The sequence below is a fragment of the Neospora caninum genome, chromosome VIII, assembly GCF_000208865.1.
Source record: "Neospora caninum Liverpool complete genome, chromosome VIII".
NCBI lineage: Eukaryota > Apicomplexa > Conoidasida > Eucoccidiorida > Sarcocystidae > Neospora > Neospora caninum.
This window is the reverse complement of record NC_018395.1, coordinates 5,226,933-5,253,464: the sequence shown is the minus strand read 5'-3', so window position 1 is coordinate 5,253,464 and position 26,532 is coordinate 5,226,933. Positions and strand designations below refer to the sequence as shown.

General features: G+C 57.0%; 3 protein-coding genes across 3 annotated transcripts; 2 read left to right on the top strand and 1 right to left on the bottom strand.

The window, feature by feature from the left end:
* Nucleotides 1-531: 531 nt before the first annotated feature.
* NCLIV_036610 (hypothetical protein) lies at nt 532-4,397 on the top strand (the record flags this gene model as incomplete). The annotated part of the gene is made up of 8 exons (XM_003883862.1): nt 532-544; nt 1,205-1,435; nt 1,895-2,011; nt 2,410-2,493; nt 2,669-2,814; nt 3,068-3,712; nt 3,952-4,120; nt 4,381-4,397. The coding sequence occupies 8 exons, from the start codon at nt 532-534 to the stop codon at nt 4,395-4,397; spliced, it is 1,422 nt and encodes a 473-aa protein (XP_003883911.1).
* A 5,374-nt stretch (nt 4,398-9,771) lies between these two features.
* Nucleotides 9,772-16,225, top strand: NCLIV_036600 (conserved hypothetical protein; the record flags this gene model as incomplete). The annotated part of the gene is made up of 2 exons (XM_003883861.1): nt 9,772-12,375; nt 12,686-16,225. The coding sequence occupies 2 exons, from the start codon at nt 9,772-9,774 to the stop codon at nt 16,223-16,225; spliced, it is 6,144 nt and encodes a 2,047-aa protein (XP_003883910.1).
* Nucleotides 16,226-17,718: 1,493 nt separating this feature from the next.
* NCLIV_036590 (conserved hypothetical protein) lies at nt 17,719-26,532 on the bottom strand (the record flags this gene model as incomplete). Its single annotated transcript, XM_003883860.1, has 15 exons — nt 17,719-17,879; nt 18,221-18,278; nt 18,558-18,821; nt 20,150-20,389; nt 20,767-20,797; nt 21,253-21,292; nt 21,828-21,915; nt 22,454-22,550; nt 23,078-23,163; nt 23,809-23,874; nt 24,594-24,682; nt 24,967-25,035; nt 25,614-25,662; nt 26,255-26,371; nt 26,506-26,532. The coding sequence occupies 15 exons, from the start codon at nt 26,530-26,532 to the stop codon at nt 17,719-17,721; spliced, it is 1,482 nt and encodes a 493-aa protein (XP_003883909.1).

Here is a 26,532-nt window from a genome sequence, read left to right as displayed (position 1 = left end):
TCTCTTTGTCTCCGTTTCCTGTTTCTTCTTCTCGTTCTCTCCGGCTCTTCCCTGCCGAAATCCCCTCCACCCCCCGTCTCTGTGCGGCGCTGTTGCGGTCCCCCTCGTTTGTCTCTTCCCTGGGGAGAGCGGCCGAAAAGGCAGCTGCTGTGCGGCAGAGAGATAGAGAGCCTCCCTCTTCCCTCAGAAACAGTTTCGTGTCCGATCTTCGCTCGCCTCCAGAGGCGAAAAACGCGAGGTTTTTTGCCGTTCTCGTCTTCCCGAAAGACAGGTTTCCCGAGTCCGAGCCCATTCACACACTTCGCGAGGACGCTCCCTAGCGTGTTTCGATCCAATTTCTAGATCCCCCGTCGGGTCCTCCCTGTCCTCATCCTTTTCCCCTGCTTCGCCGCTTCTTTCCGCGGCCGGAACAGCGGAAGGTTTCTGCGGGGAATTCGCCTTTTTCCTCCGGCTTTGTCCCCCGCAAAAAAGGGGCTCTCCCGCCACCACACGCACGTCGGCACCAATTCGGCAAAGCTCGTGTGTTTCACAATGGCGAAAGGATGTAAGTGGGTTCTCAACGGGAATCGGCAACGGAGGGGGAACACACTACCGCGTTTTTTTGTGCCTAACTGGAGAGTTTCCGCGCGTTTTGCTGTCTGCGCTCTGGTCCGAGAAGTCCAGGCAGAAAATCTGTGTGTGTGTATGCCAAGCTGCGTTTGGCGGCGGTTTCTGTCGCGGAACCTGGGGACGCGGTGACAGCTTCTCCTTGTCTTCGCTGCATGCTTTCATAAACGGACTTCCCACGACATAGAGCCAACGGGATGTTTTCGAGGCGGTTGCTGAAAGGGAAGAATGCCACACGTCCCGCCGTTGAGTGCCCGAGCCCCGCTTTCAACTACACCTTCCTCTGACCCGTTCCCCCCCCCCCCCACCCCCCCGTTTGTTTCTCAAAAGCGCCTTCATTTAGCGTCGTGTTCCTTTCTACTTACCTCTTTCACGCGTCCCACTCACGCCGATGTCTTTGTGTCGATGTCCCCCCGCGACGGTTTCAGAGCGCTGTTCTTCCGCTCCAAGCCTCTGTGGAGATGGCCGGTTTCCACCGGTTCCCGATCGCGGGGAGCCCGTGTGGCGCAACAAAGAGCCACAGAAAACGAGAGGCGGCGAACTTCGCGCCAGGCCCCGCTGCATGCGCTGCCGTTTCGGTCTCTGTTTGTCTTTTCAGTTCGCTTCCTCAACCTCATCAAACCGGTCATGTGCATCCTGCCGGAGGTACAGGCGCCGGACCGCAAAATCCCCTTCAAGGAGAAGGTTCTCTGGACTCTGGTCTCCCTCGCCGTCTTTCTCATCTGTTGCCAAATTCCTCTCTATGGCATCCGCACTAACAAGAGCGCGGATCCCTTCTACTGGATGCGCGTCATCCTCGCCTCCAACCGCGGAACGCTGATGGAATTGGGTAAGGAAAGAGCCGAGAACAAAGTCCTGTCTTTCGGGTGACACGCCCGTTCGAGTTCAGGCGCTACCGAGAGGCAGCCAAACCGGCGGACCACAGGGAAAGTTAGAGGAGGACGTGAAGCAGGGCACCGGGGTGTACGGGGTGTTCCAGAGTCGGCATGGGCGAGACTCTGTTCCTGGCGGCGCGACATTTCCCGGTTGTCGCCGTTCAAAGCGTGAAAAGAATGTGAAAAAATCAGCTAGAGATCTCCGGGGTGTACATACACACAAATATAGAAGCAGATTTGTGTGTGTGTGCGTGTCGAACCGTGCGCGGATTGCAACATGGGTGTTTGGGAATCTCGCAGTTTGTCTGCACGTGACGTGTGTATCTTTTGTGGAATCTTGTCTCCACAAAGGCAGCGAAGCGTGGAGAATGCTGTTATTTTTCTTCGGCGGGTGTTCGTTTGCCGTTCTTCAGGTATTTCCCCGATCGTGACTAGTGGAATGGTCATGCAGCTGTTAGCTGGCAGCCGAATCATCCAAGTCGACCAGTCCCTGAAGGAAGACCGCGCTCTCTTCCAAGGGGCTCAAAAACGTACGCTGCGTTCTATCCGCAAATCAAAATTCTTCGCGTACCTGTTGGTACCTTGCCGATAGACACGCGTGCTTGCGAGTGCATTTTGCAGACAGATCTGCTAAGATACCTGTGGCTGACGGAAAAGGGGCAAAGCATGTCGAGCGCAAGTTTTCGGGCGTCTTTGCTGAGGGGTGGGAGCTTGCGCAGTGCGAGGATCTTAATATCTCGACGATAGGAGGTGTTCCACTCTGAGCGCCTCTTTCGGGGCTCTTCATGTTCCCTCTCCGTTCTTTTGACTTCGCAGGATTTTCTGTCTCGCCAGCCTTTGTCCGCTGTTTCTTTTTCACGTTTTCCCGGTGTTTCACTTTAACGATGCGCCTTTTTGTCGGCACATTTTCGCCTCTTTGCCCGTTCAGTGCTCGGTTTGATCATCACCGTCGGCGAGGCCGTCGCCTACGTCATCAGTGGCATGTACGGTGACATCCACGACCTCGGCGCAAGTAAGTCTCCTGCATGATTCATTTACACGTTCCCAACCGCACACGTGGAAGACTCCAAATGCATCACTGCGCATCTCCCCCGTCCCGCATTTCTACCTAGGTGAATAGATCCTTATGGATGCATGTGATTGCGTGTATGGAAAGTGTGTCTCGCTTTTTTTTTTTGCATTTTCAGCCAACGCCGTGCTGATCATTCTCCAGCTTTTCTTCTCTGGCGTCGTCGTCATCATCCTCGATGAACTCCTGCAGAAGGGCTACGGTCTCGGCAGCGGTATTTCTCTCTTCATCGCCACCAACATCTGCGAGACAATTGTGTGGAAGGTAGGCCTCCAAAGCTGCACGCGTAGTCCGTTAAAAAGGCACATGCATACATGTGTTTACATCCACAAGCATATATATATATATAGATGGGTGAATGTGTATACCTTTGCCGTTGTTGCTCCTGAGGTCGTTACGTTGCAGTGGATCGTTCTGAGTGTTTATTTTCAAATCTCGAGAGATCGAGACGTAGATTTCTCGGTGTTTTTCTGGACGGCGAGCGGTTGTTTGGGTTTTTGTCCGTGTCTGTGCTCAGGCGTTCAGCCCGACAACGATCAAGACTGGAAAAGGCACGGAATTCGAGGGCGCACTCGTCGCGCTGTTCCACTGCCTGTTCACGAAGTCGAACAACATCGTGGCCTTGAAGGAGGCGTTTTACCGCTCGAACGCGCCCAACATCACGTCACTGCTGGCCACCATTCTGGTGTTTCTCATTGTCATCTACTTCCAGGGTTTCCGTGTGGACCTGGCGGTGAAGTACCAGCGCGTGCGCGGCCAGCAAGGCAGCTACCCCATCAAGCTCTTCTACACGTCGAACATTCCAATCATTCTCCAGACTGCGCTCGTCTCCAACCTGTACTTCCTCTCGCAGCTGCTCTACCGCCGCTTCAAGACCAACGTCCTGGTTAACCTCCTCGGCCAGTGGCAAGAGGTTGACGTCGGCGGCCACTCGGTCCCCGTTGGAGGCATTGCGTACTACATCTCCCCGCCCGGCTCATTTGGAGATATTCTCGAAGACCCGCTGCATGCATTCATCTACATCACCTTCGTCCTCGTCAGCTGCGCCCTCTTCAGCAAAACCTGGATCGAAGTCAGCGGCAGCAGCGCACGCGACGTCGCCAAGCAACTTCGCGACCAGCAGATGGTCATGAAGGGATACAGAGACTCTTCTCTTGTCCAGGTAAAAGAAAACCTCGAGTCCTACGCATCAAAGATATACACCTATAAACACATACGTATACATACATGTTTATACGCGCATGCGTAGATGCTTGGCCTGCGCCTCTTGCGGCTGCTCGTCGCGACTGAACAGCTAAAACTAGGAAAGTAAGCCAATGTAGATCCTCGCCTTTCGGAGACCACACTCTTGCGCATGCAGGGCGCCGGGAGCCTCCGTTGTTTTCCGGTGCTTTTTCGCAGGTTCTCAACCGTTACATTCCCACGGCAGCAGCCTTTGGCGGCATGTGCATTGGGGCTCTGACGATCATTGCGGACTTCTTGGGAGCGATCGGAAGTGGTACGGGTATTCTCCTCGCCGTCACCATCATCTACCAGTACTATGAGATGCTTGCCAAAGAACGTGAACAAGGTACGCACTTCGACAACGGGGACAAATCTGGAAACGGAAACGCTTCAGCTGCGTAGAGATACAGAACACATGTGCATGCGTAGCTGCAAGTGGAGATCGATGTGGTTCTGTAGGCCTTTGGTGTCCAGTTCTGCAGAGACTCCTGTCTAACGTCTGTGTGCTTATATGCTTGACGCTGAGAGAAAAGGCTGTTGGTGGGATATATACGCGGATGCGAAGGCCACACTTCCAGAAAGCGGTTGTTTTTCGTGTCTCTGCAGGCAACTCGATCTTCTAAGCCATACGACGCACATATTTTTCTCGGTGCATCTTCCTCTACGACTCCTTCTGTCACTCCGTGATCGGCAATGTTTTTTACGTTTCCTTGCGTTACCGTCTCTCCGCGAGGTTGTGCAGCTGTGTCCGGTGTTACTGTGTCTCGTCTCTGTTCGTTTTTCTCTTTCTCTGGTGTCCGTTTCTCGAGATGTTTCTGGGCCTGAGGATCCTACGGTGGCAGGCGGAGGAAAGGGGGGCGGTCGGTAGCTTTTCCCACCTCGAGGAAAAGCGAAGAAGAGAGGCGTGGAGGTTCTTGCCTGCGTTTTCCATCTGGGTAGCGCGAAGAGAGAAGGACTTCGGTTCTCTCTCTGTTCCTCTGCCCGCGCGTAGCTGTGAGAGCTCGCGCACGGCAGACAGAGGTGTTCTCAGCCGTCTCCCCGGACACTGTGAAAGAAATCGAGAGGGGGAAACGGCACGCCGAGCGCGTTTCTCGGGACTGTGTGTAGGTGAGAGGTCGGAGTGAATGTCACAAAGAGTTGATGTGGGTGCGTGCAAAACGAACGAAGACCCCATCCACATTTGTGTACATTGCTTATGCACGTGCATCTACATATGCATGTGTGCGGATCGCAGAAGAGTCCTCTGTCTGTGTGTGTTGTCTGTTGCACTGTTGTGGACAGTCGGGGTGTTGGTTTCGGTTCGCTGTGAGCCCTCTCTGGTCGTTTTTTTCGCTTCATTCTCCGCGTGCCTCTTCTCCACATCGCCAAGGCTTCTCGCGTCCCGTTGTTTCTTCGCATGAACCAAACTGGAATGCCCAACGAAAAACCCGTCTCGGCGTGTCGCCAGTGTGTCGTAAACCTAAGATGTCTACGTACCTCAGCGCGACGCCTCACTGTATCTGTGTGCGAAATTAGGGCACTTCTAGACATATAGAGACACATATACGTATGCATGCATGCGCATTCCGGTGCATATATATATATATATATATATATATACGTTGACGTGCAGTTGACTAGGCCTGTTAGATTCGAGGCATCTCTGTTGCCAGCGGGGGGCGTGGACAAAAAGTGGGTGTATGGACGTAGAGAAAAGTACGTAGCTGGGCACGAGAGCGACGGTTGAGGGAAACTATTTCCCGCGGATGCAGAGAAAAACGTCCCTCTCGGGCGGCAGGTGAGAGGAAGCAGTCGGTCCTTGCTTTCGCGGACTCGCGAACGGACCTAGCCACCTTCCGATTCTGGACATTTGTCACCTCAAATGCGGACCGACTACCGCAGCCGAGCTGAAAAAGGTGGCCTTTTTGTGGATGCATGTATTGAACGTGTCCCAGTGCGTTTTGCACTTCGAGCTTGGAGTCTTCTGGTGGACTCGGCCCTTTCGGGATACCTTTGTTCATGGCAGCCACTCTCCAGAGGCTTCACGGAACGACGCGCCACAGAATCGTGGAAGGTCGCACGACTGGTTTATGCGAGGTACCCAGAAGCTCTTCCATGGAATAGAGGCTTCCTCTGTACACGAGAGATTCCCGAGACAGGCTCGCCGTTCAGCTGCCGAGAAAGATGCCTTTTTGTGGGCACATCTCTCGGTTTCTTGCTTCACTCCGAGATTGGCGACGTGTGGCTCTCGATGCGGCTCCACATGTTCTTGTGGATCGGTTACCTCATGGCGAGGCGCCGCCTGCTCGACGGGCTGCCGACACTCACGCATCAGCTTCGCCGACCTGCCAGGGTCGTGACTGTTTATGCTTAGCTGAGTGCTTATAAGATTAGTATATCCATGCACTACCCTTTCTGCTGCTTCTCTGGATGTGGGGGGCAAGGCAGACGCTCTGAAGTATATCGAAACGCTATATTAGCCTTGCCAGCCACTCTTTTCCGAGCATGCAGTCGGCGTGTTTCTTCGCGGTGAGCGGAAAACACGTAGCCCCTCTTTCATTTGCTGAACGAAAGATGTGTAGAGAGGAAAAACGGCGGACCTGACACGTGGTAAGGACGACATGGTAGATATGCAGTTGAGACGCAAAGCGGCACCGCTCCCTCAATCGGCCCGTTGCCGAAAGAAAATGCTGGTAGTTTCGTTCTCGGGAGGTCGAACTCGGAACGCCGAGGCATATGTTTTCGAGGAGACGGGGGGGGAATGTGGCGCTGCCGACAGGCGTGGTGTCTTCTTGCGAAGCCGCATGCCGCGTATTTCGTCTCGCTCGGCTTTCTTCGAAGGCACTGCGAGGCGAAAGTTACTCGTCACCTTCTTCTTAAAGACCAGAGTGATTCACACCTCTCTGTGATGATATATATATATATATATACATATTTCCTGTGGATGTGATGCCGGGGGGTCCGTGTGGCTGTTTTTTTGCCTGCTGTGCAACACTATCGATTTCTGGAATGCAAGCTGAAGAGGGAAGGGGGAGGGACGCAAAGGACGATTGTCGAGGAATCCCCAGAAGTAAAAAGACGTGACAGAAACACACACCTGACAGGCAAGTAGGAACACGTGCCTCTGCCTCCGGGTGAGCGGAGAGTGCCTATGTTCGGTGAACGAGGCAAGGCGACGGGCACATGTGCTCTCGTGTTCAAATTTTGTGGATGCGTATCTGCGACTGTCTTCCCTCTCGCCGTCGACTGGCATACATAGAAAGCACACACGCTGTGGGTATATCTTCTCTTCCGGAGATCGTCGAGACAGCATAGCTGCTACCCCGCCACGCGCTGGACCACCACGTCTTCTTCAGCGCAGGGGCGGGAGAGACCAATGGACCACCCAACTCGAACTTGCGCCCGGTAAAAACAAGTCCATTCAAGCTCTCATCCAGTCGTCCACCGCGTCGCGAATACTTCTAAACAGGCTGTAGACACATTTGCTTCCTTGGGTGTTCGCTCTCGGGCGTCGGCGCCCCTCACAGAGCGTGCCAGTCCTCTCGCAGGATCGCATTCTCTCGTTGCGCCCGGTTTCACCAACCGCTTGGATGTCCCCGCAAGCAAGGCTTCTGCTCACAGCTCTCGTTCGTCGGCCAGAAAACCACTTCCTCCCCTTCCCGTCCTCTGCTGTTTCTCTCCCCCCGTGCCACGACACAGGGCGACGCGGCGGGGAGGTTCCCGCGCCCCGCCTCTCTCCTCGTGGCGAAACCTTTCCGGAGAGAGAACGCGAAAGGCAGGGGTTCTCTGCGAAAGTGTGAGATGCGTTAAAAAACCGACAGCTGCGTAGAACAGGACGGACACTCCCGCGCACGCCCTCTCTGTCACCTCTCTCCGTGCCGTCCCCGCGGTTCTTCCCCAGGTTCTTTTTCTCCGTGCGCGCTGCCTTTCCCACGTGTTCCCCTAAATGGGGAAAGACGTACGCTTTTGGCCGTATTTCTGCACAAAGGTGCACGGCGCTTCCGCGCCGGGGACAGAATTTACTTCTGGATCGCCAGTCGTTTCGGAACCGAGTGCGAGGGCGGCGTGAGAGGCGGCGGGGAGATGTTCCGCTTTCTCGGAAGCGCCGCGCGCAAATCGCCGCTGGCGAGTCTCGGCAGGGATGCCGCGGAGAAGACTTGATGGCAGAATCTGGACGACTGAAAAAAAGGATCTGCGATGCCGAGCATTCAGTGGACTCGCCGCGAACGAGAGAGCGAGGCGAGAAGCGTCGACTTCCGTGTCCTCCCAGTCCCCGCTGCGGTCTTCCGGTGTCGCTTTTCGTGTGGACGAACAGCATGGCTTTCGCGATTTCTCTAAAACTCGATGAAAATCGCACACGAACCGTTTCTCCGGGAATTCCCCTCGACACAGCGCGCCATACAGTTTCTCGGTTTTTTTAGCGAAACTGCTGTTCGTTGCCTCGTCTTTCAGTCTCACCGCGTGGCGCATTCCCGATTCCCTGGCGCCACGTCCTCGAAAAGCCTTGTCTACTCTAAAATCCCGAAACCGCAAAAACGCGTATCTGTGGAAGCACTTCCGTCGCCCTGCGCCTGCTGTCGATCTCGGAACAGGGACTGTCCCGCTGCATCGAAAAGTGCTCGGCTCTCCGCAATTTTCCCTTGGCGGCCTTTTCCCGTCTGACCGCTCCTCACCCCTCCGCGCCGGGTGAAGCTGTTCACTAGAAAACACTTTCGAGAACGCCGCCTCGCGCGTTTTTTTCGCCTGTCCTTGCCCGTCCAGTCCCGCTTTTGTTGTACGAGAGCTTCCCCTTCGTCAAAGACCCTTTGTTAGTGTGTACTTCTCTGTACATATTTTTCGGCCGCCAGGGCCGATGATCGACCGCGCGTTTGCGCCTTCTTTTCAAGACTTCCGGTTCTAGTTTCGCCTGGCGACGGCCGTCCTTTTTTGTGACAGGAGAAGCGTGCGGCGGGGATCGTATCGCTCGCCTTTTCCTCGATCTCGGCTCGTACGCACCCATCCCCGGGTTTTCTTATTGTCATATGTCGATACGTCTGTCTCTCATACCTGTACAGACATTCACCCGTCCATTGGCGTACACGTAGACGCGCGTATTTGTAACTCCCAAAAACTCGTCCACAGCGATTCATCGCACCGCCGTATACACTCTGTTGTCTGCCCGTCACCGTTGTTTTTAGCTCGTCTTCTTTCTCGCCGCAGCTTCTCGACTTCCCGTCATTCTCTTGTCTTGATCGTCTCTTGTCTGCGACGCCACGTCCTTCTATCCCGGCACTTTTCGCGCGTCCACACTCACCGCGTCATACATTGGCAGATACATACGTTTTTGTCTGCCTGCAGATGCGTATGGGTGGTCACGTTTGTTTTTAATTGTCATACGACAAAGAAGCGTCGTCAGGAATGTGAATCCACACGTGTCTGGACATGAATGGGAGACCCTGTGCTGTCTCGTTCGACTTGCGGCACTCTGGGTTTCCGGTGCATTCCTCCACCGGGTGCCTGTGCAGGCCATCGCATGCACACCAGATGAGCGCTCCATTTTTGAATGGAGTCTCGGTTCTCCCTGTCTTTGGAGACTAGCGGCCCCGCTCCTCATGCGGCGTCGCCTCGCAGTTTCCTCTGTCGTTTCTTGATTTCTTGACCTCGTCCTTGAGTTTTGTCTTTCTTCGTCGGCTCCTCTCCCGTCTCCTCTCTGCCGTACTCTCCCCGAGTCTGCTGCTCCCGATTCGCACTCTTCCTCGTCACGGGGGTTCCTGCGTTTCCCTCGAGTTCCATCGCATTTTCTTTGCGAGTCAGATGACGCACACTGCGCTCGCTGCGTCGCCTAGCGACAGGGTCTCTCTCGAACTCGACTAGTTCTCCTCGGTTCTCCTCGGGAGGGGAGTGGGCTCTCAGACCTCTTCTCTCGCCTCGTCTCCCTGTCTCTCTCTGTCACTCCCCGCTGCGCCTCACGCGCACCCGCACCTCACGCGTCGCAGGCTCGTCCGCTCTCTCTCCTCTTCGCTTCTCTGCAAATCGCCAATGGGCAAGCAATGCAGCAAGGAACTGTCGGTGCACGCCCGCTCGTCCGGCAAGGGGGGTAACGTCTGGCTGGGACCGGAGGGATGCGAGGAGAGAGCGAGTGTCTCCTTCCGGAGCGCCTCTGGCGCCGCGGAGGCGCCCGAGGACGGCAAGGCCTCGCCGGCTGCGGGGGCCTCTTCGTCCGGCCGGGGGACCTCGCCCTCGGTTTTCAGCGCCGCACATGGCCGGAAATCTTCGATCAACCGCCTCCTCAAGACGCTCACGTTGAGGCCAGGCCTCACTGCGGGCGCCGCGTCCGAGACGACCGGCCAAGGCCCGCGGCTGTCTCTGGGAACCGGCCGAGACGGCGCCTCTCCGCAAAAGGCCCTGGCGGGGGCAACTGGCCCGACCGGAGGGGACGGGGCGCTTGGCGCCCCAGGGGCCGAGAAGAGCCGTCCGGAGAGCCCGCTGGCTGCGGGCGCAGCGCCGAGTGACGCCGTGGTCGTGGCGAGGACAGAGAGCTTTCAGCAACCGCCGCACTTTCTGGAGATGAAGGAGGTCGAGGAGTTGTCCAAGACGTTTACCTTTTACGTGGAGATCTTTGGGATCAAGTGCAGGAACGTCTCGCTGTCTTCCAAGGCCTTCCAGCACGTGAGCTCGCGCCTCTTTTGCACCGTGAACTGGGCAGACTCGGCGTTCTACGAGACGACGGAGGCCGTGGCAGGCGTCGCGAACCCGAAGTGGGTCTCCAAGTACCATTTTTCCTGGAGCATTCCGCAGTTGTCGCGGCTCCACGAACAGACTCTGGAGTTGAGTGTGTACGAGGAAGACGGCCTCCCGACAGGGGCGGCCTCGCCGCAGGCCCAGCCCCGGCGCGTCCTGCTCGGGAGCGCCTCTGTCGACCTCTTGACAGTCGCGACGGGGCCGGTCCACCACGACTTGCTTCTGTCGAATCCGGAGAAGGGCAAGGCCGACTGCGGCCGCGTGATGATCGACGTGCGCATGGCGCAAATCTGCCCCCTGATCATCAACCCCATCGAAATCCTCGTCAACCTCCACGAACCCACTGCGGCAGGCCAGGCGATCATCGAGGAGGACGTCTCCGACGAGGAAGACGAAGGTCCGCACGAGGAAGCCTCGCGCGGCTCGGGGGCCGCCTCGCCGCTCGCGCCGCCCCTGCGCCCGATCTCGGCGAATCCCCCCCCGCAGTCGCCCGAGGGCGAGGCTGCTGAGGCCGAGCGCCCGGCTGGCCCGCGGGCGGAGTCCGCCCCCGCGGCTTCGGCGTCTTGCGCCGAAGCCGCGGGGTCACCCTCGCCGGGGCTGAAACCTGGCGCGGCCGAGGGCAAGAGCGCGTTGATGAACAAGGAACTGTGGCAACAGCAGGAGTTGCTGCGCCTCCGCGCCGCCCAGACCCCGCGGGCGTCGACAGAGAAGCCGGAGAGTGGCGACGTGAAGCTCCAGTGGCTGCAGGACGGCGGCCTCGCAGAAGAAGAGGAGTGTTTGCGCAAGGCGAACTCGACGGGAGCTCCCCACGAGGAAGAGCCAGGGCCGCTGATGGCGCACTGGCAGCTCTGTTTTAGGCCCACGGGCGTCAAAAACCCGGCGGAGTACTTTAGCACCTGGACCGACAAAGTCGACCGGCCGTACTGGAACACAGTCGATCACTCGCTGCTGGGCCGATGCAACTCGACCATCGTTTCCGGTCCGAGCTTTGGGCGGCAGCCGAGCTCGTCGTCGGCCGCGGGCGTCTCGCTCGCGGGGTCCATGGCGAAGAAGGCCACGGACGGCGAGTTGGTTTCGCCGGACGACGGCTCGGATGACGCCTCAGGGTGCCCTTCGCGGCTGTCGTCTGCGGATGTGGAGAGCGCAGTCAGCGGCTCGTCGGGCGTGTCGCAGGGGACGCAGTCTCTGGTCTCCGGTCTGTCGCGGTCTCACTGCATGGACCGTGTGGACCAGCTCGGGACGTACCAGAAACTCGCGGCGCTCGCCCGCAAGGGGCGCCTGGTCAAGGAGGTGCTGTATGACGATTTTCCGACGATCCAACTCGTGACGACGATCGATCAGCTGCGCCACAACCACCTGCACATTGCGCTCTACTCGCGGTGTTTCCCGCACGACGAACCCAAGTTCGTGGGCGAGGCCTGGCTCCCCTTCTTCAAGATCTACGACGCGGACGTCGTGGACCAGCTGGAGAAGCACTTCTTCGACTCGTTCTTCCGCGAGAAACTGTGGCTGGACGGCCGGTGCATTGGAGACATGGAAGGCATCATCGTCTTCCAAAACAACCCGATGATGCGGCAGATGTACGCAGGTGTCCACACGGAGCGCGGCTTCATGCGCATCTCGCCCCCCATCCTCGGCGCGGAACACCGGACAAAGTTCAACTACCCGCGCGCCAAGAGCGTCCCTCCTGAAATCCAAAAGATCGCCGAACTCCACAAAACGCTCCTCGACCTCCTCTTCTCCAAGGCCCAACACAGTCCCCAGGAGATCCTCCTCAACATGGGCGTCGGCGGGCTGCTCACCGTCGTCGGCGCTCACCGACAGAAGCCGCAGGCCGCAGGCCTCGCCCAGCAGGGCGGCGCCACCACGCCCCAGATGGTGTTCCTCTCCGACGCGAAGCGAGTGAGTTGGATAGAAACCCTCAAGAGAATACTGCGTTTTCCCGGGGGAGGGGGGGGTCTGTGCCGTGTCTCCACTTTTTTCTCGTGCGCTCGCGCCTTCCTTCTCCCGAAACGACAGTTCTCCCCCTCTTAGTCCTCCACTCGCCGGCCTCCAAACACGCCCCTGCGTTTCTTCTTCGCGCTCGCTGCCACCCCGTGCCGTCTCTCGTCTCTGTCTCTGTCGAATTCTGTCTCGCGAGGGAGACCCTTGTTCTAGCCTTCCGACTGTTCCACTGCGCGCTCGCAGCCTTGCTGGCTTTGTGTGTCGCCAGGAGCAAGTCTCGACGGAGTTCCAAGCAGTCTGCGAACAGCTGTTGCTGCTGCTGAGCTCCTCGGAGGCGGAGACTCGGCGCTCCTTCATCTACCGCTCCGTGCAGGCCTTGCTGACGGCTCAGCACGTGCTCCTCAGTCTGGCGAACCACGTGCTCGAGTACATGGACTACGTACTCTGGCAACACCGCGGGCTGTACTGCTCGATTCTCCACCACGTCTTGCGGCGCGGCGAGCTGGACATTGGGACGGTCTTGCCGCCGCAGGGGATCTGCTCCTCGCTGGTCCCCGGCACGCGTCTCGACCTCGCCGAGGTGTACATTCTGTACCGCTTCATTCGCAGGTCTTCGAAGCTCTTCGCCCGCGCCTCGTTCGGCTCCGTCTCCTCGTGCGGGGACGACGACGGGCGGACCCTGGGCGGAGGAGGCGATGGCAAGGGTGCGACCGCCTTCGGCCTCCCGCCCGGCCGCGACGGGAAGAGTGAGGAAGGCCGCGGCAACTTTGGGCTCATCAAGGCCGTGCGGCTGCGGAAGCGGCGAGGCGACGGGGCGCGAGAGGACGAGAAGAAGGCTGGGGACGACCCGCGCGACTCCGTGTGCAGCGACTTCGTGCTGGCGAGCAGGGACGCGCTTGTCGACTCGAGGGAAGACGTGACGAATCCGCGGGGCGGAGAAGGCTGCGAGCCGCCGAGCGAGGCGGGGAAACCCGGGAAGGAAGCGCAGACTGGCCCCCGAGGCCGTGAGGGAGTCTCTGCGGGGGCTGCGGCGCAGAAGGCGACGGAGAAGGGCGAGGACCGGAGCGACCGCGAGGGCGAGCCGGACCCTGAAGGCGAGGAGAGGAAGTCGATGGAGTCGCCTGTCTTTGGTCCGGTCGGCGCGCTGCATGGGGGCGAGGAGTACTGCGTGCCGAATTCAGTCAAGTACGCAGAGATCGACGAGGAAGAAGACGAAGAAGAAGACGAAGACGGCGACCTCTTTCGCCACTTCCTCACTACGGCGGGGTCACCGTCGGCTGCCGTCGACGGGGTGGAACGGAGCGACGAGGAGAAGAAGGGGAGTTCCGCGGTGGGGGCTGTGGGGACTGACGAGGTCGCGCGGCTGGAGGCTGCGCCCCAGAAAAGTGGAGGGCCTCTGGTGAAGGCGCGAAGCGCGCGGGCGCTGAGCAGCCCGCGACACCGCTCGTCAACTGTCCTGCTCTCGAGTGCGGGCGCCTCGTTGCGGGCTGCGCTGGCCGAGTTGGGCTTGAAGCCGCAGGCGTCTGGAGACCCCGCCAGCGGACCGGTGGAAGACGGGAGGCGCGAGGAGTTCGTCGACAGCCCGTCGGCGTCCGCCGTCGTCTCGAGTCCAGGAGACACGGAGAAGGCAGAGCTTGCCGCGAAGGCGGGCAGCGGCGTCGGGGTGCCGCGAGCGCTCGAGCGCGGCGTGACGGCGTCGGACCGTCTGAGGACCCTGGCGACTCTCGCGCGGTCGCTGTCTGCGGAGAAGAAGGAGCTCGTGGCCGTGCACCACAAGCACATGAAGATTTGTCGGCAGTACTTTCTCCTGTTACACCGCATGCTGTTTTACGCGCTGAGCAACTTCTGCTCCGACGCGATCTTTGAGGGGCAGAAGAAGTACATCTCCGTCTTCCTCTCGATCGCCTACTTCCGTCTGCCGGTCTTCCGCGAGGAGTTGCTCGACTGTCTCCTGACGGCGGAAGAGCGGGAGACGGACATCGAGGAGTGGCGCGGCACCGAGTACCTCCTCGACGCGCAGAGCCTGAAGAAGATGGAGAAGTGGAACCGACACTGCGAGCTACGGATCTCTCTCGACTGGGGAGCCTTCCACGCGTACGTGAAGTCGTACTTTGGCGAGGCCGCCCTGGCCGACGCGCTGTCCCGGCTCCGCGACCAGACTGTCGGGGACGAGCCGCTCCAGTGGAAGGGTCCGTTCTCGCAGCGGGGTGCGCTCTTCTTCTCCTTCCTCGAGCAGTGGTGTCGCCACGTCTTCCAGTCCTCGCCGACGACGGAGGCGCTGACCTGGCAGCAGCTACCCGGGTACGCGATTCTCCTCAAGGCGCTGCTGCTGGAGATGAAACTCCGACCCGTCACCAAGTACCCAGACTCGCTCCTGAACAGCAGTGGGGCGATGCTGGCAAACGAGAAACTGCTCTCAGTGTTCAGCAAAGTCCTCTTCCTCAAGACGTCAGTGTACAACTCGCCGGCGGTCTTTGCGGCGCTGAACTACGTCGACTACTGGATGGAGGTGCTCAAGATTCGCGGGCAGGAACTCCCGACCAGCTTCGACTTCAACTTCCTCAAGAAAGGTCTAGACATCGTCGTCGCCTGCGACATCTGCGTGAACGTCGCCAAGGCCGTCTGGTTCGTCTACAAGAACCTCCCGCTCTTCCACCGCGAACACCTGCGCTCGATCGTTGTGGACCTCATGCTCCACAACTACTTCCTCCACCTCTTCCTCAACTGGTCCTGGCTCGTCCGGAAATCCTACATGTGGTTTCTCCTCTACCGGCTCTGCGAGGGCGCCCGGAAAATCGTCACGCGCACAAACACCGTCACTGCCGCAAACACCACCGCCGCCAACGCCCTGCTCCAGAGCCTCTCGGGCCAACCCAAGAAGGAAGACGACAAGGCCCGCGAGGCCTCGGCAGCGAAGCCAGGCGAGAAAGAGGACGAGGGGACGGAAGCGGCAGCGGCTGCAGAGGCTGCAGCGGCTGCGGGGCCCGATCCGAGCGTCCTGAGACTCCAGGAGGAGCTCATCACTTCGATTCGCCTCAGTCCGGAAGAGCGGATCGTCTTCCAGGGCTACATGGTTCTCGCGAGCTTTCTGAAGCGCCTGAACGCGCCTCTCGTCCTCCCGGGATTCGCCACGAAGTTGATCGCCCACGTTCTCGAGCTCCAGCGCCAGGGGCAGAACCCTACGCACCCTTCGCTGCAGCCGGCGGCTGGCCGCGGAAAGTTCCGGTACAACCTCACGCCGGGGTGGACGCCCGAGGCCGCGCGCGGAGACAGGCCGGCGGGGTTGCTGAGCACGCCGGGCGAGGGCCCTGGCGAAGACACTGCGGGCGAGGCGACGCCGTGCGTCGCGGGCTCCGAAGGAGACACCGCGTCCGTCTCAGCGCGGGCCGTGGGCGCCGACGACGTGGAGCCCAACGAGGCGAGTGGCTGCGCCGAGGAAGGCGCGGCGCCGGCCGGGCAAGCAGGCGCGCCGGCGAGGTCCGCGGCCCGAGGCAGAAGAGGCAGCGCAGACAGGGGACCCTCGCCGGCGACTCCCGGCCGCACCGGAAGCCTTGGCGTCAACTTCTCGGCAGTCGACTTGTCCTCGACGGGGGGGAACCTGGAAGACATCGACTTGCGGCTCTGGGCGGAAGGCCTCGTCGAGCTCCCCCCTCACCTCCAAGTCTACGCGAAAATCGCCGTGAAGGAATGGCATGCAGAAGTCTCGGCGTACCGCGAATGGGTCATGGCAGGCGCTAGCTCGCTTCCCGCCATGCACATCCCGGCCGCGCCTCTCGACTCCAACACAGACGTCCCCCTCGACTCCTAATTGCCCGGAGACGCGCGAGAACCTGGGGAAACGCACGAGGAAAATGGGAAGGACAGAACCCTCTGGGGGCTTTGGGCTCGAGAAAAAACCAATGCGACCTCTCTCTCTCTCTCTCTCTATATATATATATATATACGTTTATGTGTAGACGCGAGTCATTCGTAGTTGTGTGTGAGCACGCGTATGAAAATGCAAATGGACATATATACATATGTATATATATATATATACACACTTTTGCGTGGAGTTGCGTCGGGTTCCCTTTTTCGTATGTGTGGAGAGAGGCGTGCGTGGAATCCAGAGAAGGACTTCCGTGTAGCTCGGCTAAATGGAGTTTTTGCGTGAATTGAATGCGCAGGCCTAGGAATGCTTGTGAAGAAGGGGGATGAAACGCTGAAGGTAGAGGGGTGGAGGCGTGTTTTGAGCTGTCGTGGATGTCACATGCGTGGAGAACTCCAAGGACGCGACTGCGCCAGCCGCTTGTTGTCCCTTTGGCCTTGCATGCATTCTGTACAGAAAAAGGGATGTCTCTTGCAGTCTTGCCCCTCGCGCAGGCAACAGACACTAAAGACTCTCTCCTCAACTCTGTTTGCTTCTAGCAAACAGAGTTGAGGGCCTCCGGCCGCCCTGCCTTTCTCGCGCTCACAGCGCGTCGGAAGCCGCGCAAATGCCCGAACCCCTGTCCAGAAATGGGTACAAAGAAGTTACTATCCTCCGTAAAAAAGAAAAGACCCACTGATATTCGGCTGTTCTCGCTGCCTCTTCCCAAGCTGCATGCAGCAAACGCTTTGCCGGCGCACACCAGCCAGAGAACGGCGCCCAAACGCAGACGGCGAAAAGGCCTTCCTCTTGCGACCGATATAACCACGCTACTCCACTGTCTGTTGATCTGGCCATCTCTAGCTCTCGCTACTTCTAGCTCTCTCGTGGCTTTCCTCTCTTCGATCTCTCGCCTATCGCTCTTCTAGCTTCCTCTCATATATCTCTCTTCGATCTCTCGCCTATCTCTCTCCTAGCTCTCAGTAGCCCACGTTTGCACCAGGAAACACTGCGAAAATCTGCCCTATCCGAGATCGCCCCGGGGAGCAGAGTTTCTTTTTTCCCTCTGCTTCAAGCGTCAGTCCACAAAAGGGTGCGTGCCCTAAGGACAAGCGTTTAGGGCCTGCATGCAGTCGGCGTTTCTCGCGTTTTTCTCGAACGCTTGCTTTCTCTTGTATTTTCGACACCAGCGGTGGCTCTCAGTTTCGCCGACTGCGGGTGGCGTTGAAAAGAAGAAGGGCTTCAACAGGAAGAAAGAACCGCCTCAAGGAGACAGGGGACGAGTGGAATACGGGGGGAGACAGAATACCGTGCACAGGAGGGTCGGGATGAGCTTCTGAGGAGCGCGATCGGGAAGCGCCTCCGGGAGAAAGGAGACACAAGGAAAACCGGAGAGGGGGGAGAAGAGAAAACGAACGAAACAGAACAGAAGAGCGCAGACAATGGAAGGAGCGTCACACTGTGTCTTCCTCTTCATCACTGGAGTCCTCTGAACCACTCAAAGAAGAAGAGGACGACGAGGAAGACGGGAGGAACGGATGCAGATCTTGATGTAGCGCTCTGACTGCTTGCCGAGCCTCAGCCGGCAACCTCTTGACAGCCTCGGCAGCTTCTTCTGTGCAACGACACATGCCGAAAAGAGGTAGGAAGACGAGAGGAAGGGTGAGGGGGGTGAGGCGAACAGAACACCAGGACGAAAGTAAAACACTGATAAAACATGAGCAGCGAGGACGAAGACGAGAAGAGCACCAACACGCACGAGGTCAGAAGAGCGCGGGAGGCACTCGAGACTTCAAACAGGAAAACGGGAACCGAGGAGAACCCCCCCCGACGGACTGTCCCTCGGTGTTTCGTCTTTCTACTTAGCTTGGCAGACGGCGATGCGCCTGCGTTTTCTCTTTTGGAAGTTGCGGCGAGTCTCACGCCAGAAGACACGCGTGCGAACGGAAGACTCACTGGGAAAACGTCGCGACGCAGGGACCAACCAGTCGCACGTGGCGTGGATAGCCTCCTCCTGCAGGCAGAAGTTTCGGAGAAAAAGGCTCAAACAACTCGTGGAAACGGTGCAGAGGCACGAAGCAACGCGGAAATGCCGAGGGAAAGCCACAAGCGTGAAGGCGAGAAAACCGCTATTGGCCGGCAACAACCCCCGGGAAGAGAGAACGGGAAAGAACGTGAACTGCGAGGTGGCTGAAGGGAGCGCGAAAACGCCAGAAAGCAACCGCCTTCGTCAAGGTGCGGACCCGCCGCATCTTGAAGATCTTCGAACTGTGCCGACGGCTCCTTTCCTCACCAGAGGCGTGAGTGAGAGACGTAGCTCCGAACGAATCTTCGCCATGGACAGCGGCGTCTCGCGGCAGACAGAAGGAAGGAATGATGGACACTTGAGGCAGTCTTCTTCGACCGTCCAGTTCAGCTCTTCCTCTCGCTCTCCGCTCGCCGTCTCGTTTTCACAGAGATCTGTCTCTCCAGAGAAAACCGACGCAGACGAGGCTGGGCGAGATGGAGGCAGCAGGCCTTGGCGGCGGTAAAGCGCACACCGCTTGTGCAGCAATTTCTACGAGAGAAAAGAGGAAAGACGGAGAGGGAGAGAACAGGAATTTCCAGAAAAAAGGAGAGAAGAATCACGCGCAGTACGGAGCGAAGAACCACGAGCAACCCGATGAGAAGAAAGAAGATGAGAGAGGGAGGCCAGAGCGGAGGTGAGCGAAGAGAACCACGAGCAACCCGATGAGAAGAAAGAAGAAGATGACAGAGGGAGGCCAGAGCGGAGGTGAGCGAAGAGAACCACGAGCAACCCGATGAGAAGAAAGAAGAAGATGAGAGAGGGAGGCCAGAGCGGAGGTGAGCGAAGAAGAGCGATTATGAGAGGATAAGGCACAAGCGAGACAAGAGAGAAGGATATAGGCGGCACTGGAAACACGTCGCATCTGCTGCTTGCGACGACGTAGGCAGTGGAAACAGTGGGGGAGAAGAGGAGAACGAAGAGGCAAGGAAAGAAACTCAGGGGAGAGCTCCGAGAGCAGGATCATGAGAGAAGGACACCTCACTCGCAAAAGCAAAAGAAGCAGGGAGAAACCGCCCGAGGGAACGACACACCATCACACGCTTTTCCACGACTTTTGCAGTGGACCGCAGAAAGAACGAAGTATTTGGTAACTCGTCTCGAATTCTGGCGACAAAAGCTGAATCTCTATCCTCGGAGCCCTAGGTCCGGAGTGCATGCGCTCGGCCAGTCAAACAACAATTGACGCGAGACTAGCTGCTACAGATTACAGACTGGGACTTCCGAAAACGTATGGTTCTCTGCAAAAAGGTACCAGCATCTCGACGAGCGTCAGGGTCTCCTCGCATGCCTGAGAGACACAAAGAACCGGTGGGTCGCGGGGGGTGGCTGAGGCGGCACATACACAAGACGAAGCGTAGAGGTGAAAAGACGAGAGTGCAGCCGGAACCAAACATCCTCACGACAAAAAAATGGGGATATTCAAAGTTTTCTACGCATGTATTTCAGAACAACCAGATGCACCCACCTCGTATGCACATAGAGAGCGCTCCACGTACACCGAGAAGGGTCGGGGGACACTGACAGGTCCCCTGCCAAAATCGAGCCCCCGTTTTACGCACATGGTAACAAACGGACACATACATAAATATATATATATATATATATATATACATATGCATACATATATACATATATATATATATATATTTATATGTTTGCAAAAACCTGCATGCGTGCGTTTGTTTCATGCCATATCGCTGTTGGGAATCCCGGATCCCAAACGCGAGGTTGGCCGCCTGGCAGTGTGCTACTAACACTCGCCACATCTTCTTGGGAGTTGCACTTTAGCGAGACGGGAGGCTCGAAGGGGAACATACCAAGTTATATGCCCGAAAGAGAGTCTCATGTTCGGTGCGAGCTCTGTCTGTCGCCATGCCTTCGTTCCGCTCTTCAGGAGACGAAGAAGAGGAAGAAGAGCCGGACGCATGTGCGTCTGACTCGCTGTCACTTGTTCTACACGGGGCTGCAGGAAGGGGCAAGCGGAGGAGACAGGAGACAGCTGCCGCGACGTCTTCGACGAACGTGAGGTTCATGCGTTGCGTCACGGCTGAGGGCTCCTGGAAAAAGACAGGGACAAGAAAAAGTGAACCTTCGAAGCAGATTCGACAGAGATGCCCAGACACGACCTCCATATGTGCCGAGAGCAGGAGACCCCCAAGCAAGTGGGAGATGCCACACGAAGAGACAGCAGAGACCGACGCGCGACGAGAACAGAAACGGAAAGGCAAAACGAAGGCACAGCGGGAAAGCTGAAGCTCGGGGGAAACAGAAGAAGAGCACTAGAGGGAGAGGACAGCTCTCGAGCGAAACATTGTGAACGCGCACGGAGGGAGTCACGTTCCGGTTTCTTCCTCGCGAGGCTTTCTTCAGATGCTGAAGTTGAACTCAGGAAAAGAGCGTGCGGAGTTTTAAGGCAGCAGACCGACGCGCTTACCACAAGGATAGGATGTCCCACTTGCGTCCACCTGAGACAACAGACAGGACTGCACCGTTCTCGCCGCTTGTGGGGGATCGCTGACTTTGCATGCAGTTGCTTGCAGAGACGCGCCACGCAGATCTGCATGTCTCTTTACTGACACGTTTGTACCGCTCTGTGTCGCGGCCTCGTAGTGTATCTACCCATGGCCTTCCTCTGTGTCTGTGTGTGCCTGAACGTCTGTATAAATGTCTATATCTTTTTCCTCCAACCTGCGAGCAGTGTGTACAAATCGAGATACGCTAGTTTTTGTCACGGCTTCAGCCACGTGTGGGAAGGTCGAGGTTCCTTTGCGTTCAGTTGCGACTGTCGGGTGGAGCCCCGGAGGGCGTGAGAACGGAAGCTCGGCTGGGGACCAGCGTCTTCCCCCTTTTTCCGCAGCTGCAGCTGCTGCTTCTGTACGCGCCGCTTAGTCTATAGAATATGTGCACACCCTGAGCTCACCAGAAGTACGTCCAGAAGCGATCTGTGTCGTCGAAAGGACCTGTAAGCGAGGAGAGCGAGACAGAGCGATTCCGAAGAGAGAGAGGCAGCGAGTCGAGAGAAAGACGCGGGAGAGCGCAGGGCAAAAACGGGAGCGAACGAATCCTCACGGTTGGGGCAACGGAGAAGAAACAGAAAAACTGCACATTCCTAACGCGGGAGCACACGGCGAGCGCTGATACGAAAGCGCTGACGGTTCCGCGGGCCGTAGGACTGGCTCTCGACGGGAGACGGAGACCAGCAGCGCGCCGCCTGAGGAGGCGTTGCCGATCTGTGGGTCTCGAGGGCGTGTTCAGAACACACATTTCCGTTCTTCTGTTCAGAAAACACCGTTCTTTCCGCTCTTCTTTTTCCACGCGGAAAGTCGTGATTTCCTTTTCGCTGCCGCGACGCTACCCCAGAACGGGTTTCTCCCGGGCGGTGTCTCCTCTTGGCCCGTGTTGAGTGCGTTGTGTGTCTCCTGCGTCCTCTGTGTCCTTTTGCGTTCGTCCTCGGCTTCGACATCCTTTTTCTGGCGCTTCTCGACTTCGACTTACCAACGACATCAGCCAGCCGAAGGCAAACGACAGGCCGCCGATCCCTCTGCACCTGTTCGCGAAGAACTTCTTCCACAGCGAGTTTGTTCTGACACGCAGACACAACCACGCACACTCGCGGCGGATAGAGACACATGCATGCGGAGCAGAGAACCGGGAAAAACGGAGCGCACCTTCATACGGTCGCGGGTTCTTTCTCGACACACTCCAGCTGGAAGCAGAGAGACGGGCGAACCCCCGCACACTTAGGGCCCTTTCGGACAACTCCAGCGTGGGAGAAACACAGAGGACAGACAGAAAAAGAGATCCCGGAACGCCAGCGTCGCTGCGGGTTCGGCTTCTCGCTCGCTCGCGCGAGGCGCATCTCGCTCTTGCGTCTCTGTTTAGGGGCGTCGCCGACAAAAGAAAAGGCTAGACACCTCCCGCGCGCGGGAAGCCAAACGTCATCCGGGAGACCGAGAGTGACACACTGGCTCTGCGGGGACGAAAAGACGGGGAGTTTCTGAGTGTGTGTCTGCATGCGAGGGGATCTGCGCTCCTCCCCGTGAAGGCAATGACGGGTTAAGAGAGAACGTTCTCTTTCAGCTGCTGTGCCTCTGACTCCGCGTCTTTCTTCTCTTCCCCACATGTCCATAGGCGTCCTTTTTCTTGAGGATTGCGACTCGGTCCTTCTCTTTCGGCCTGACGGCGAGGTCTTCAGTGACGCTCGAGCGCGCCTTCCACCTGAAGAGAAGGAACGGAGAGCGCGCAGACGGAAAAAGGAGGAAACGCAGGTACACTCACGAGCGACAGCAGGAACCGAGCGACGCAAAGAATCGAACGGACGGGAAGAAAAGGATCGAGGAAGAAGGCGAGAACGACGAAGGTGGGAGGGAAGACATGCGTCGGTGGGACAAGCCTGAAGGAGAGGGAGACTGCGCGGTCAACAAGGAGGAAAGAGACGCCTATGGAGAAGGCGGAAAGGCTGAAAAGGCAGGAGAGGAAAAGCGAAAGCGACAGAAAAGGCGAGAAACGGAGAGGACTAGGCGAGAACGGTGGCGAGACGATGAGAAGCGAGACGCGCACGCGCAGAGCAGAGACGACGTACAGAGTGAAAGAGGAAGACCAGGAAACTGTGAAGAGAAAAGGGGCGCGGAAGCGGGGAGACGACCACGGGGTGTATACAGAGAGAGGAGAGAATATCCCGGAGAAGAGGAGAGAAACAGGAAAGCACCAAGAAGAGACACGGAAAAGCTTAAAACAGACCCTACAGGCTCGAGTCAGAAACCTCGTAGACGCTGTCCGTTGAAATGTAAATGTACAATCCGTAGCGCCCTCCCAAGCCCGCCAAGGATGCCTGAGAGGACCGCAGGAAAATCGCACATGCTTGTGCGTTGTGCGATGGAAAAGAAAAGAGATTACTGGGCCAAGAAGACGCCAGCAAGAATACGGAGAACAAGAGCATGGAGACGAAGAAAGCGGACACGACGAACAGTCGCAGAAGCATGGAAGAAGAAGCGGAAGAAGCCGATGCATCCGGACTGCTCTCGCCACCGCTTTCTCGCTCCTTTTTTTGTCCTTGTGACCTAACTCCGTGCTCCTCTCTCCGGTTCATGTTTCCGGGTTTTGGAACCTGTGCCTCTCGATACTTGCCCTTTTCGCTCCGAAGCAACTCGTAAACAATGCATGCACGTGCACATTCATATAGACATATACGTAGGTGCCTGACGGATATATATATATATATATATACATATATAGGTGTACATGCATATATGCATATACGTGGATGTCTGTATCTCTGCATAAGCGCATATACATATATATATATATATATATATATATATATATATGTAGTAAGACGTGTGTGGACGGGGAGTTTGTAAGCGCTCTCAGGTGATGTCGTATGCGGAAACGGTTTTAGCCTGCGAGGCCTTCAACACTGTCGGAAGAAAGAAGCGCGCTTCGAACTTAGAGGAGCGCAAAATCTGTGACGACTCACTTGGATGTCGCGCGGCTTATATGCGGAGAAGTCGACAACAGCCAGCCAAGACCTGCCTCTTGTGGCCTGGAAGACGCGCACGAAGGGAGGCAGCATACGAAGACGCAGGCGCGAAGAGTCGACGAGATGAGAATGAAACCCGCCAACACAAAAAAGGACCGAAAAGACGATCCCAGAAAAACACACACAACGGAGCCTGGAGGAAAAACACAAACTCGAGCACCTCGGCCTATACATACATATACATATATATATACATACATACATAGCCAGGCATATATACATATATATATATATATATATATATATGAATATTCAGGCCTAGGTGCATATATATGACTGGACGCATATATATATATATATATATATATATATATATATATATATATATATATGGGTATTACTGCATAGATGCGTATATATGCGCAGATTCATGAATCTGTGCATAGATGAATATACATGCATAGATGATATACATGCACATATGCATCCATGGTCGCATATTGCACAATTTGTCACAGTGCAGATAGGGAGATGCACATTTCTGAGGCGGCTGTCTTGCGCGGCAGTGATATGCGTGTCTCCATGTGGACACATTGAAAGACGGCGAGGCCGCAAAGAATGTGGCGACGAACTGTTCGCAGGCACTTTCAGGCGCGTCGACGGAGAGAGCTGGACGGTCGGTACAGCCACCCTGGAGGCGAGCGAGGCACGCAGGTGCATGCGTTTGCAAATGCGTGTAGGTAAGAAAGGAGAGACAGTTCTACGGGCGAGTGCCGACTTACTTCCTCTCTCTCGGTTAGATCGGCGACGCAGTCGGCAAAGGCCTTTGGGTCCCGGCGGTCAGCGCGGTGATACTCAGCTTGATCGATGCCTGAGACCGGGAACAGGAGACGCGAGGACACCTGTGGTGGGGTGACGGATTCCGTCTCGGCCGGCGGAGACACAGAGCAGAAACGGCAGACGTGGCAGATACCGTCTTCTCAATTGCCCTGGGCGGGTGCATAGGGCCTGTGGAGATCGAGGGAGCGGGGAGCAAAAAACGAAAGGGGAAGGCGGCTGAGGAGAGCATGGCAGAGGAGGAAGCGCGGAGGAACGGTCGAAGGCGAGGGCCCAAGCGTCACGGAGGGGAGGACCCGAAAAGAAGGAAAAGCCTACCGTTTCCTTCCCAGTAAGACCGCCCGCGGTTAACGAAGACGAGCGGATAGTCTTCATCGTGCAATCGCCCTGAAGCAGAGCACAAAACTCGAGAAAGGAGAAGATGAGACGGAGCGGAAGACCGAAGGCGAACGAGAGACGAACGCAGAGACGGAAGAGAGAGAAAGACAGTGACAGAGAGAGGGCGGATACAAGGGAAGCGCAGGGGAGCAACGGGAGAGAAGTGCAGAAAGGAAGCACCCGCGACTAGACGGGAACCTCGAGAGAGAACACGTTTCGCTGGCGTCTTCTGCTTGCGTTGATTCGTTCCGTTGCGTTTTCCGTTCCGTCACGCGTTTTCAGCACTTTGCCGTTGCCTCACGTTCTCTCTTGCCTGGTCTTCAAAACGCATTTCTCTCGAGGATTTCCTGCACGCTTGGCATCGCCTTCTTTCCCAATTCCCTCTTCACTTTTCCTCCCGTGCGCCCTCAGAGTTGCACTCTCTCTGGCTCCTGAGGTGCGAGCGCCTCTCGCCGCTCTTCAAAGTCTGCTCTTCTACCGGATCTGATGCATCCCTTTCCCGCCCCTCGCCCTCGCTTCAATTTTTGCTTTTCGCTTCTCTTCGGGCTCCCCGTCCGCTTGTGTGCGTGACGGCTGCGACAACTCACGCGTGACAACTCGCCCAATGAACGCCGTGCCGCCGAGGACGAGGACGCGCTGCGGCGGAAGAGAGCCAGAGGTGACGCGAGAGCGCCTTTCTTCTCCGCCCTGCGCCATTCCCATGAGGAGATGTCCGTTTCTCTCTCGAGTTTCACCGGAGGAAACGGACGTGGACAGGGAAAAGGGAGACGAGGAAGCAGAGGAAAGAGAACAACCAGCATGCGAAGAAGAGGGAGAAAGTGAGGGAGAAGAGGAAGATGAGGAAGAAGAGGAAGAAAAGGAAGAAGAAGGAGAAAAAGGAGCAGCAGAGAAAGTAGTGAGACGCGTTTCCGCACGTGACGAGTTCTCCAGTGAGAGAAATTGGAGAAGGGAGAGGGGCGGGTAAGCCGAGACAGAATAGCGAGAGGGAGGGAATGAAGAACGAGCGGAAAGAACAACCAAGAAACAAGAGTAAACGCGAAAAAATTCACCTGTATGCATTTATGCAGATTATTTTCTGAATACGAGCATGCAGACAAGACAAACAGAAGCGCGGGGAAGGGGAATACCGCGGGGAGGGGGAATGCCGCGCTATCCTTTATTCTCCTTTCTCTCTTCCTATAGCTCTTCCTTGCAGGTACTTGCACATCCCTGTTTGACGTAGATTGACGTAGATTGTCATCATCATCATCATCATCATCATCATCATCATCTTCTTCTTCTTCTTCTTCTTCTTCTTCTTCTTCTTCTTCTTCTTCTTCTTCTTCTTCTTCTTCTTCTTCTTCTTCTAGTAGTAGTAGTAGTAGTACTACTACTACGAGTACGACACGAGGGAGGTCACAGCTCGGGAGACTTCCGAAAGGCCTTTTAAATTTGGAGAAAGCGGAGAGAAGAGAAGATGATAGGACCACCAACACTCACGGCTGTGATAGCGACGACGCTTAGCAT